We start from the raw sequence: 13140 nt of genomic DNA on the forward strand, positions 1-13140 counted from the left end.
ATTGCAAAGAAGGTTGAATCAGTCATAGCTATGTTAAAACGAATCAGTACTGTACTGAAGGACAAGATTGATGAACAGCCAAAACGTGCTCAACAGGTAATAGTTGACCAAGAAACTGCAACTGGTCAAAACAGGTATTTGAATTCTAAAACCTTTGTTCATACTTGTCGTCACTTTGGTAAGTTAGGACATATTAGACCTAAATGTAATGAGAGGGTTTTTAAAGCACAACTTGCTCAAGAAAAATGTATTGTGGAATCTATACAGAGTGAACCTAAAGAGCAGAAGGAACTCATCATTAAGTTAACTGAACTGTTTTCAAAGAATAATCTGCACACTGGAAAAAGAAAATCAGTCTGGACTAAGAAGGACACTAATAAGTGTTTTTTAGCTCGTTCTGATGTTATTGATGCTACCTGTCTCTTGTCTTGTGTAAGTATCGATAGAGCTGCATCTCACATTTAAGCCACTTGCCTAGTAGCACTCACAGCTTTGGCAGACAAACATCAAGATTTCTGGTACGTTGACAGTGGCTGTTCCAGGCATATGACTGGAGACAAAGCTTGGTTTTCTTTTTTCGAGGATGAATACACAACTGGTTTGGTAACTTTTGGTGATGTAAGGAAAGCAAGTATCCTTGCACGAGGCACTGTGAATACTTCAGGTATACCTAACCTCAAGAATGTGCTATATGTGGAAGGTTTAACTGCAAATCTAATTAGTGTTAGTCACTTGGCTGATGACTATGAGGATGTGTGGTCTAACAAACAAAGGTGTTTGGTGCTGAATCACAAAGAAGAAGGTATAATGGGAGGTAAGAGATCTTTTGACAATTGTTATCATATTTAAGCTGATGAATCTATTAGCATGCAGTCATGTCTATCAATAAGATCCACAGAAGAGACCTTTGAACTATGGCACAAAAGACTAGGACATGTGAACTATCAAGACTTATTAAAATTGTCCTCTAAGCAGTGTGTTAGAGGCTTGCCGGTTCTAAATGGCAAGACTGACAAGATTTGTGGTGACTGCAAAATCGGAAAGCAAACCAAGGCACCTCATAAGGTGGTGAACTCTGCTACAACCACACAAGTCTTGGAACTGCTTCACATGGATCTCATGGGACCAGCTCAATCCGAGAGTATTGGAGGTAAGAGTTATATGCTAGTAGTAGTAGATGATTTCTCTAGATTTACTTGAGTCAACTTCTTAAAAGATAAGATTGAAACCTTTGAATCTTTTAAGAACTTGAGTCAAAGGATGTTAGTTGAAAAGCAATCCTCTAATACTAGCATAGTAAGGGTAAGATCAAATAATGGTATAAAAATTAAAAATACTACCTTTACTAACTATTTTAATGAGCTTGGTTTGTCACATGAGTTCTCAGCCTCAATCACTCCTCAGCAAAATGGAATTGTGGAAAGGAAAAACAAGATACTATTGGACATGGCTAGAGTAATGCTTCATGTTGCGGGCCTCAGCACAAACTTTTGGGCTAAAGCTATAAGTACTGCATGCTATACCATCAAAAGAATCTTCTTAAGACCAGGAACTGATAAGACAGCTTATGAACTATGGAAGGGTAAGAAGCCTAACATCGAACACTTTCATGTTTTTGGAAGTCCTTGCTACATCTTGAGAAGAAATCGGAGAGCATCTTGGTAAGTTTGATACGAGAAGAAATCGGAGAAGCTTGACGCTACCCGTTTCCATTTCAAGATACCAGAACATTTGGTTTCGTTAAAAATACTTCGGAACCTGATAATATCCTTTTGGTACAAAACCAAGGAAAATTTCAAATTCGTATGAACTACAATGGTTTGATCCATTCACAGGGTATGTAGGCAATCTAGCGACCCACTAGATGCAACCACAAATTCAAATCGAATCCCTGACTCCACCAGTCAAATTCACACAAACACCAGAAAAAAATCTAATCATTCCCAAATTACCCAAAAACAAATTCAAGGGCTTTAAACCCTGACAAATAACCCAAACACAAATCTAAAAATAAATGGGTCATCTACCTATTTAATTCCCAAATGCCTGGAACTACATGTGGTTTGATCCCTCGAGGGTATGTAGGCAATCTAGAATCAAATAATCTAGATGCAACCGCATCCTAAACACTATTCATATCCCAAAATCCAAGCCTTCCAATGGGTCATTCACTCATTGGAACTCTTGAACTACGAGTGGCTTGATCCCCTCCCGGGTACGTAGGCAACCCATTCCAAAATTCGGGTGCAGCTGCAAAAACAAACAGCCACACATTGGTTTCTTTATAAATGGAATCAAAGGGTGTTCCCTTGTAACAAGGGATTGTAATTAAGAGACACATTCTGTCTTGAATGGGTCGAACCCGAAATAATTAAAACTCTATTCTGTTAATGAATACGAGTGAAATTACGTTGTGTGACATTTTCACTTTGTGCAAATTTTTAACTCAACATAATTTTTGGCACGCCCAGTGGGACCCATTCTCCTTTTCATCTCCATTTATTAAGAGACTAATCGATTTCGTTACTTATTTGTCTCAGAAAAATAAAATGGCACCATAAGTAACAATCTACTTCCATGAGCTCAAGGGTACTCAATCAAAGGATGGACGTGCAAGACAAGATGGTCATCGCAAATCATTCATCATTGAGCAAGCTTCAATTTCAAGCAATTTGTCAAAGTCCAACCATGAGGTCAAAGTGAACAAGACTTCTTTGACGATTGACAAGACCCAATTGAAGAAAGCACCTTCAAAGAATGCCCTCAGAAATGCAAGGAAGATGGTTGCAAGAGCTCTACGGAGAAATGCCACTAAGGCTCAATCAGAGGAAGCTACTCAAGCTGTCCAATCAACAGTAGCTGCCCAAAATACATCAACAACTTTGAAAGTCATCCAAGCTTCAACAATTGAGACATATCATGCCCCTGTCATCACTCAAATTATGATTGGTTCAATCCCAATCAATTTGATCACTACATCATCAACAAACGTGGATATTCAAATTAGTATGTCTTCCACAAAAAATGTAATGCTGACATCCACCAAGAAAGAAGATGAGGTTCTAACAAGGCCCGGAGCCCAGACCCTCAAGTCCCCACAACAAGCACTTCAACAACCGACATTGATGTTTATCAAAGAGTCCACAACTTCCAAACGATCCCAAACTGTTAAGTTCATTTCAACCTCTGAAAGTTCGTCCAAGGAAGAGAAAAGTGTTGCAACGCCACAGGGGGCATTCCAAGCCCGAAAAATGGTGGGGGCATTTCAAGCTAATATATCACATGGGGAAATTCTCGAGTTTCAAGTCAAACCAAGACCTCATACTCGGTCAACAGAGACCTCTAAATGGTCCAAGAAAAATACAGACTTAATGTATGAGACTGTGTCAGTTATGATGACTAATACATCAACACTTGAGGAGCAAATGCAACAATTGCAAGCAAGACTAGCTCAAGTTGAAGCAGAAGTAGCTCAAAGGCAAGTTGACAAAGAACTGAAAGCCAAGAACCGTGCTGAAGTTCAGGCTGAAATAGTCAAACAACTAGCCGCAAAAGATGCTGAAATCGCCGACCTTGTGGCAAAGTGTGCTCTCCTTATGAATGAAAAGGACAAAAATAAAAAGGACGACGAGAAATCTGGTCATTCTGATTCGAACACATTCACGCTACAAGATATTAAGACTATGATAGCTGAAGAGATCAGAGAATTCCAGTTGTCTCTAAATCCCCCAGTTTCTGGGTATCTGAAACGATATCCTGCCCATTATGATGCATTACCATTTCCCAAAGGGTATCTGGTATTTGGTACTGTATTAAACTATGTTATGCTTTTGGGATATGGAACTATGATATAGTATTTTAGCAGAAGGTGTTATGTGATTGGAATGTTTGGATTAAGCACATGGATTGCATTTGAACAAGTTTTGAGACTTTAATGTCATATCATTAAACATTGATCTTTGATTGATCGTAACCTGATTATTTGCGTAAGATTTGTTCAATTGTATGGGAAATAGCTACATGACTATTCTCAAAAAATAAAAAATAAATAATAAATAATAAATAAATAAAAAGAAGGAAGGTAGATGATTGTTTGGCGGGAATATTTGGAGGAAAATTGGTACGACTTTTGCTTTTTTGAAGGTAGACTAGGAGAGAGGGTGGAAAATTTCAGATCAATGATTTAAGGGTATTATGGTCTTTTCTACCGCAATTTTGAGTCACATGCACAGCACATGGACTACACTAATGGTGAAGTAACGGATATTTGATAGAGGTATCCATTTGATTACATTTTGAAAGTTCAGGTACTATTTTGATCACTTTGAAAAGTTGGCTATCATTTTGTTCGGTTCATGAAAGTTTTGAGCCGTCTCATGAAAAAAACTCTTCATTCTTACTAAAACCAACAATAATGATAACAAGTCTTTGCTGGCATTTGCCATTTAGTTGTGGTTTCCTAGTCTTAGGGTGACATTTTCACTTTGTGCAAATTTTTAACTTAACACCCTACAAAGCCAACAAAAAGAAACAACCTATCGTAATCGAAATTGAGGAATACCCAATTAGTAACTATTACAGTGTGATAAAATAAAAGATGGAGGAGCATCCTACCACACCATATTAAGGGAAGTCATATTTGCCAAAGCATCAGGTACCTTATTACCTTAGCAAATACGTGTTACACAAAGTCATTTGAGAAATCTGGTACAAGCAATTGAGCCAGCTAATATGAAGTTGTCAGGGGACCAACAAAGGAGACTTGATAAAATCCAGAATAAGAGAATGGTCAACTTCAAGTCATGTGTGCTTTCAATCACAAACCTACACCAGCTAATATGAAGTTGCCAGGGGACCAAAAAAGGAGACTTGATAAAATCTAGAATAAGAGAATGGTCAACTTCAAGTCATGTGTGTTTTCAATCACGAACCCACACCAGCTCAGTCTCCACTACTTGCTCTTGCAAGGACAAGACAAACAACGCACCCAATCCCGCTGGCCTCTATTTGGTTATTAATTGAATATATTTTGTATATAGTTGTTCATAATTCTCATCTGTTTTTTATGATTCTATTTCTCAATAGTTTGTTTTATTCGAATTAATCAGATTTATTATTTTAAATACTTTGAATCTGAAAAAATTACCAATGTTATGTATGAAAATTAGTAAAGTATCAAGATTATAAATATTCATTAAATTAAAATTCAATAAATGTTTGTGACTCAATATATATTAATTCACTTTAAATTATCCTAATTTCTTACGTAATAATATTTGCTGCATATATTTTTTAGAAATAGAGTATATAATTGATCAAATAAACATATCCTAAACTTTCACTTAAAATTTTGGGTTTTTGTCCGTTTACCCCATTTCTAGAGATTTATTTCCCACTTACCACATTAAGTTTTTTTAATTCCCTCTTACCCAAAACACTCTAAAGAGGTCTTCTCTAATACCCCATTAAAATTTGTTTTTTGTTTATTTTTTTTTAATACCATTTTACCCTCAACCCTTTTTACTTAGAGAGAGAGAGAGAGAATGGAAGAGAGAGAAACCATAGGAGACTTCGCCGACGCCGATCACCGGCCGCCGGATTCCGGTCACCAGTCGCTGGATTCCGGCCAACTCTAGCCGGATTCCGGTCATGTGTCGTTGCCAGCTGGACTTTTCAGAAAACCTTTCCTGATGTCCCAAAAGAGGTCGTCGGAGATCTCATAAGTCACCGGAAAGGTTTATTGCCCCAATAGTCTATTGCCCCCCAATAGAGGGAAAATAAACCTCTATTACCCCCCAATAGATGTCTATTGCCTCCAATAGAACTTTCGGTCGCCGGAATATGAACTAATCTCCCTAAAATTAAACAAATAAAACTTTGATTAAAGAAAAAAAAAAGAGCAGATTACTATAAATTCAGAACGTCTATTGGGGGGCAATAGACGTCTATTACCCTCCAATCGAACTTTCGGTCGCCGAAATGGGAACTAATTTCTTAAAATTAGACAAATAAAACTTTGATTAAGGAAAAAAAAACTAGGAGATTACATCAATTCAAAACATTTATTGCCCCCCAATAGATGTCTATTGCTTCCCAATAGACATTTAACAGACCTCTATTGTGCCCCACCCCCCAAAATACAATTTTTTTTCTTTTTTTCTTTCCTTCTGTCCCCATTTTACTACCAAAAAAAAAAAAGGAAGGATGGCCTTTTTTTTCTTTTTCCGTCGAACCTGTTCGGAATCCGAACGACCCAAAAAGAAGCCAAAACAGAATAATTCCATAGAGCAACAACTTCAATATCAGCAACAGTTCTTACAGATTAGATGCTCCAAGCAAGCACACACTTTTTTTGTTTTGGCTAAACATATATCATTAAAGAAAAAAGGAAGAAAATTCATGGTAGGATGGAAAAGTCCATGACCGCCATACCTATACTTCTCAAGCAAAAAGATGAACAATCAAGAATCAAAATTATGGTCTAGCATCTCTGACATGCAATCATGCTACAAGTTTATCGAACCTATTGAATGGTAAAAGGTGCAGGTGTGTTCAATTGTCAGATTTCAAGAATGCAGCTCCAAAACAAAAAAAGAGCATCGCACATAATGGAACCAAAAAAATAAATAAAAACCAGTGTGCGCTCACTGTGCTGCAACTCGGACCGAAACGTGGATTTGGATTTGAGCCTCCAGAAGCTTGGGTCCAAATTGTTGGTCCTTAAAGGCGACCCGAGCAATATGAATATTCACCGGTATCGAAGATGACAGGTGAGAGAGAGAAAGTACAAACGTGGAACATGACGCCGGCGATGCCGAAGATGACGACGACGACATCGGTGCTGGAAAACGACGGGGAAGAGGGCCGACGGAGGGATGAGTACGGGGAAGAAGGTCGGGATCGGACTCGGAGCTTTTGTAATTAAGATCCTCCACATCGTCGTCGACGACGTCCTTGCACAGAGAGAGAGAGAGTCGAATCCTCGTCGTTGGGGTCCTCGTCCTTGCAGAGAGAGAGAGAAAGAGTGATAGGAGCACAAAGTGTGACGTTTTTAATATGTATTTTCCCTCATTTGGCTAAGTTATTCTTTTAAAATTAATAATTATAACATAGTTTCTGTTTTTAGGTCCTTCAAGGTCGAAAATGGAGAAAAGGGGTAAAAAGAGCATAAATGAGTGTAAATGAAGGATAAGCCATTTTAGAAACTTTCCTCTTTCATTTTAGAAAATATTTCCTATTTTGTTTTAGGGAACTTTCTTCATTTGAACTTTCCTATTTTTGATTTTCTTGTTTTAAAGAGAGTCCATCCTATTGAGAACTCTTGAGTGATGAAATCATGGAAACTTGAAGGATAAGAAGATTTGCATAAATCAGGAGGAATTCAATGAGTTTTCATTCAAATAAATTCTTCTTATTTTGTGGAGATAAAAGAGGAGTGTTATATTCAATATTTATCCTAATTATCTTAATTATTTTATTTTCTATTGATTATAGACTCTAATTAAATTCTGATTTTTCTTGATTATAGGAGTTCATTATGTGCACAATTGGAAGAAGAAATTAGTGCAATTCAAATGAGAGGAATAAGGGATGTATCTGGTCACTATTCAAGGGAAAGAGAATGAGCACTTTATGGGGAAAAGAGATCAGAAAAATCAAGACTCTGTCAGGAGAAAATCAAGGAAATTTGGAGGAGAAATCACCTCTAGATGATGGCTATGATTGCATCACAAGAGAGGAGAATTCCACTATAAATAGCAGTCATTCTCTACTCCAAAATCATCACTTCTCCACGCAAAATTCAGTTCATTAGCCTAGCTCTCTTCTCTCCAGAACCCTCTCCAAAATTCAGAAAAAGCCTCTTGTCGTAAAGAGCTTTAGGACTTCTCCAAGGCTGTTCGTGTTCTTCAAGGCCTAGCCCTGTGTTCTCTTGACATTCTCCAAGCTTCCTTGAAGATCAAAAAGTGTAATCCATGGCCCTTATTTCTGTTTTCCTACTCTTTAGTATTGAATTCCAGATTTCGTTTATGAACTTTATTATTGGAGTTGGATTTTTGTTGAGAATGAGTTTATGTTAGTAATTTTCAGATTCGTTTCTTTATGTTCTTGAGTTGTTTATGATATCTTTACAATCTGATTTTGTGCCATCCTTTTATATCTTTAAGCATATAATTTTGGTTGAATAATGATATTAATCTGCAGGTTAATAAAGCCAAATTTGTGTTCTAATTCACCTAATCGTTTTAGGCCAGAAATTGAAGTGGTAAAGGCTATGTACAATGGTCGAGATTATATGCTACATGTTTTGTGCGTTTGTAACTTCTTATGGATGCATACATGTTTGAATTCAGAATTCTAGTTGCACTTAATGATTCATATTTAATGTTGACGGATGCTCTTCAGTATTAACGTGATGTTTTATATAAAATATTTTAAGTTATGGACTTTTCCTAACTTAGGAGATTAAAGAAGAATTAAAGTGGTACTCGATCTCTTCAGACTTGTACTTCGAATTCATTTATGATATTTAGTGTTGGCACGATTTTAGGTTGTATAGATTGAAACAATTCATTGCATGTTGATATGGTTTGAAAATTCTGATTTGAGTGTGAAGAAATCGATCATTGTAGATAGTTTTATTTGTTTCGTTTTTATTTTAAGTAGATTAGGAACCAACTTTCAAAACCCCCATTTTATTCTTTTATTTGTTAATTGACCTTTTTGTGTAGGTGTACCCTACAATCCCCGGACTGAACGATCCCTGCTTATCTTATACTGACAACTACATTTTGCAGGGTTAAATTGTGAGGCTATTTCAGCCGCATCAGAGAGTGATTGTCATCGTCGACGGCGTCCTTGCAGAGAAGGAGATCGGTGATGAGAGAGTCGTCCACATCTTCCTTGCAGAGACAGATCGCCAGATCGATGATGAGAGAGAGACTCGTCGAACTTGCAGATATGTGAGAGAGACGGCGGGAGAGATAAAGTGGCCGAGATGTAATTATTAATTTTTTAGAGCCCAAAATCGTCATTTAGCTATTAAATTAGGTTAGTGGGAACAAGAAAATTTTGGTGGTTTAAGTGGGCTAATTTTAGCCTATTTTGGTAATATGAGTCAAGGAGACAAGGACCCTAAAATTTTTATGTTTTTCTCCAAATTTTCATAGTTTATCAAATTTTTATTGATATCGATATTTCCTCAAAATTTTATTCAAAAATTTCATTTTCTGAAAGATCAATATTTCCTCGATCTTCGATATTTTGGTCCTTGGTAAGAAGCAGGCCATTATACCCTGGAAAGAAATTTACTAGTTGTAGGGTTAGGTTTAACCATGCATTGCAAGCCAACTGGAACTGTAATTACCGGTTTGACCAATCACGCAAAGGAAAAAAGAAGAAAAAAACCAGCCATGGCAGGAAAGGAGAAAAATATAGACTTGATACAAAAGTTGGGCATAGATTGGAACAAGGGAACTCATAACTTAGAGCCCTACAATACACTAACAAATTCCTCCGAAACTGTGAATATCAAGATACAAAAATAACAGCAAAAACAAGCTGCAGTAGCTTGCATCTCAGCTTGTCAAATGGGTTCAAAAAGGAACATAAAGACAGATCGAGTTGTCATCTATAACTCACTCCTTCACCAGTTATAACCTCGCCAATGCAGTAAGCTCCATGTCCATCTTCAAGTATTCTGTGGGATGCCTCCTTACTCACAACAAGAACCATCCCAATACCCATATTAAAAGTTCTTCTCATTTCAGCATCTTCTACTCTTCCAGCCTAGTGTTAGCGTTAGATAAATAAAATGAGAAAACACATAAGATACTTAAATGCCAGAGAAAAGCTCAGAAATCATAAGACGAGATTAGATGAAATTCTCGTTACCTCTTGGATCCATTTGAAAACAGCTGGGACTTCCCATGAATCTTTATAGATGACTGCTCCTAGGCCTTTTGGAAATACTCTAGGTATATTGTCAGTGAAACCACCTCCTGTGATGTGGGCTACCCCCTTCACACCTCCCTTGCTAATTATGTCAAGCACCTGTTTCAGAAAGCAAAAGCAAAAGGCACAAAGCATTTTCAGCAGCTAGTTAAACACAAAACAAGAAAATGAGCACAAATGCAGAATATTACAAAGCAGGGTTTCATGTTGACCTGCTTAACATATATCACTGTGGGGGCCATCAAAGCTTCACCCACGATAACAGAGCTACCCGGTAGTTGGTCCTTCAGAGACAACCCGCTATGAGCTAGAACCCTATAAAGATGTACCAGTGCAAATTTTGTCATGAGTTAGAACCACAGGGTCAGACAAGGAAAAAAAATACACAGTTCAAGTTAATTGCACATGTGAAACAGGGAAGATGTTTGTTTTTTCTTTCAACAACACCAACCTTCTTACAAGAGAGAAACCATTGGAATGAACCCCACTGGATGGTAGGCCAATGAGGACATCTCCAGCCAAAATGTTTTTCCCATCAATCACTGATTCCTTCTTCACAATTCCAACCGCAAAACCACTGAGGTCATACTCACCCTCTGCATAGAAACCCGGCATCTCGGCAGTCTGAAAATATATGCAATTCACTGAGTGCTACGTATCAAAAATATGAATAACATGTGTCTACAGAACACAAGAAAAACAAACAATAGACAAACAAATTAACATAAGAATACATGCTTGGAAAATGGATTCCCCAGCCAACAAGATAAGTGAAATTGCAAAACTAAGTCATTTGGAATACCTCTCCACCTAAAAGAGCACAGTCAGATTGTTGGCAACCATCGACAATTCCCTTGATAACCTAAAACAAAGAAAGCTGCAGTTAGTTGGTAGTATGTCTTTACAGAATTATAGAAGCTGAGGTACACAGTGACCTCTACCTTTTCAGCCAGATCAACATCAAGGCGGCTTGTAGCAAAGTAATCAAGGAAAAATAATGGCTTTGCTCCAGAAGTGACAATATCATTGACACTCATAGCAACCTGAGAATTGAAGTTGATCAGTACAGAAATCAAAACACGTACACTACCACATGACTCATCTTGGGTATTAGTATTACCAAATCAATACCAATGGTCTCATGAATTCCGGTATCAAATGCAAGCTTAAGTTTAGTTCCCACACCATCAGTACCAGCAACGAGATATGAATCACCTGTTCACCATATAACTTGTTCATCCCAAGAAACAAACTCAAACTCACAGAGAACCACAACTGTCACTAATTGCATACACATAACTCAAAATTTCATACCGAGGGGGAAAAGACCTCCAAAGCCTCCAATCCCAGGAGCCATCTTGGCAATTCGTCGAACAAGTTCTGAGCCAGCGTCTATATCAACACCAGCACCCTTATACGTCAGACCATCATTTTGATGAGAGCTTTCACCAGAATCATTCTTCGAAAGTGAGCATACGCGTTTGCTCTGGGAAACTCCACTTGACGAAGCCATAGAGAGGCCGGAGAAGTTGTTGGAGAGAGACCCGGACGGCAATCTGGATAGCTGGGTATGGGTGTAGTTGGGTTTCAAATAAGAGGGTCTTGAAGAAGAGGCAAAGCCAAGAGCAAGCTCTGTGTTTGCTTTGAGGCCGGTGGACATGGCTAGTGGACCTGGACTTAATAAATTGAAAACAAACATAGAGCTAGTCAATCCCAACTGATTCATCAATGTACAATAGCAATGGAATACTCATCAATGAATCAAAAAGATTGAAATTTGAGAAAAGCCCATGATTCAATGAACTATGCCAACTACAAATAACTGAAACACTAAACAAAGAACTATAGAAAAAAAGTGAAAATGCAGAACAAACAGAAGTCTAGAGCATATAAATATTGGAAACTAGAGCAGAATAAATCAATTGAGCAGTAGACAATGGCTGAGATAATCCCTAAATAAAACTAGGACGAATTGAACGAACTAAAACCCTGCTAAAACCCTAAAATAATCCCCAAATGCGTACACAATCACCTAAAGAAGAAAACTTTGAAATAGATACTTACAGCTTGGGAGGTTATAGGAGGGATTGAGAGGTTGAAGTTTGAAGAAAATTGAGAGAGATGAAGGACTGAACAAGATGACGGCTTGAATCGGTTTTCAAGAGTTTTGGGTGGATATATGGGAGAGCAGAGTCGCGTTTGGGTTGGGAAGAAAGTGAGGAAGGAGAGAGAGAGAGAGAGAGAGAGAGAGAGAAAGGAAAAAGGGGCGGGAATAAAGGGAGAGGAAGCTAGCTAGGGTTTATGTTTAGAAAAGCTTTAACAATTATACACTGTCACTCCTCCCACCCTAACACACACTACACTCTACACTCACTAGACACTGCACATTGCACACTGCCCAAAAAAAATTTGTACCATTATTTGCAATTTCAACTAATTAATTTATATTGACCAAGAAAAATAACTAATTTCTGATTTTCTTCTTTTTTTAATTAAGAATTTTGAGTTTTTAAGTAATGATTGTATGTTAATTGTTTTGTTCTGTAATACTTATTTATATCACTTAGAACACATCCAACAGATCCTCTAAACGTTAGTTTTATCAAAAAAAAATTCTCTTATATCAACTCGAATAATTTCTCAATCATTTCTTATGTTAGATAATCCTTAAATTTCACGTTTCCATCCCAAATTTCTATACCGAAAATAGGATATGCGCCCTAAAGATAGTAACCAACAAAATTTCTACTATTATTTTATTTTATTTTTATGTTGCAAAAGCGATTAATGACAAAAGACATAAATTCTTTTAGCCAATTAAATGCTAGTTTGGGATTGCTGTGACTTTTAAAAAAAACTGTTGCTGATGTGTTTTGAAAATAATCAGCTATGAATTAAAACAGTTTTGTGTTTGGTAAATAATATTTTTAAAAGTGCTGTTAGTACATAAAATATCTGCAGAACATGTTTTGATCTACAGCAGGTTCTAAAAGCAACCTCTGGGCTGCTTCTAAAATCTGCTGCCAGTGACCTATAACTTTCAATTAAAGCTGCTTTTTATTTATTTACCAAACACAATAAAACCTAAAATTTTGAACAAAAGCTGATTTTTTTAAAAGCGAAACAATCTCAAACGGGACCTAAAAATAAAGATTATCCAAATATAGTTAAATTTTAAATAATATTGTT

At 37.1% G+C, this 13140-nt stretch overlaps 1 protein-coding gene across 1 annotated transcript; it reads right to left on the reverse strand.

Annotated features, from left to right (window-relative positions):
• Positions 1 to 9437: 9437 nt before the first annotated feature.
• On the reverse strand, positions 9438 to 12277 carry LOC133725619 (phosphoribosylformylglycinamidine cyclo-ligase, chloroplastic/mitochondrial-like). Its single transcript, XM_062152957.1, has 9 exons — positions 12016 to 12277; positions 11266 to 11627; positions 11072 to 11166; positions 10893 to 10994; positions 10754 to 10813; positions 10403 to 10575; positions 10164 to 10266; positions 9892 to 10050; positions 9438 to 9786 (listed from the first exon to the last, which is right to left on the reverse strand). Exons 2-9 carry the CDS (start codon positions 11609 to 11611, stop codon positions 9625 to 9627), a joined length of 1200 nt encoding a protein of 399 aa, XP_062008941.1. The 5' UTR covers positions 11612 to 11627; positions 12016 to 12277; the 3' UTR covers positions 9438 to 9624.
• Positions 12278 to 13140: the final 863 nt, after the last annotated feature.

The sequence above is a fragment of the Rosa rugosa genome, chromosome 1 (genome assembly GCF_958449725.1).
Source record: "Rosa rugosa chromosome 1, drRosRugo1.1, whole genome shotgun sequence".
NCBI lineage: Eukaryota > Viridiplantae > Streptophyta > Magnoliopsida > Rosales > Rosaceae > Rosa > Rosa rugosa.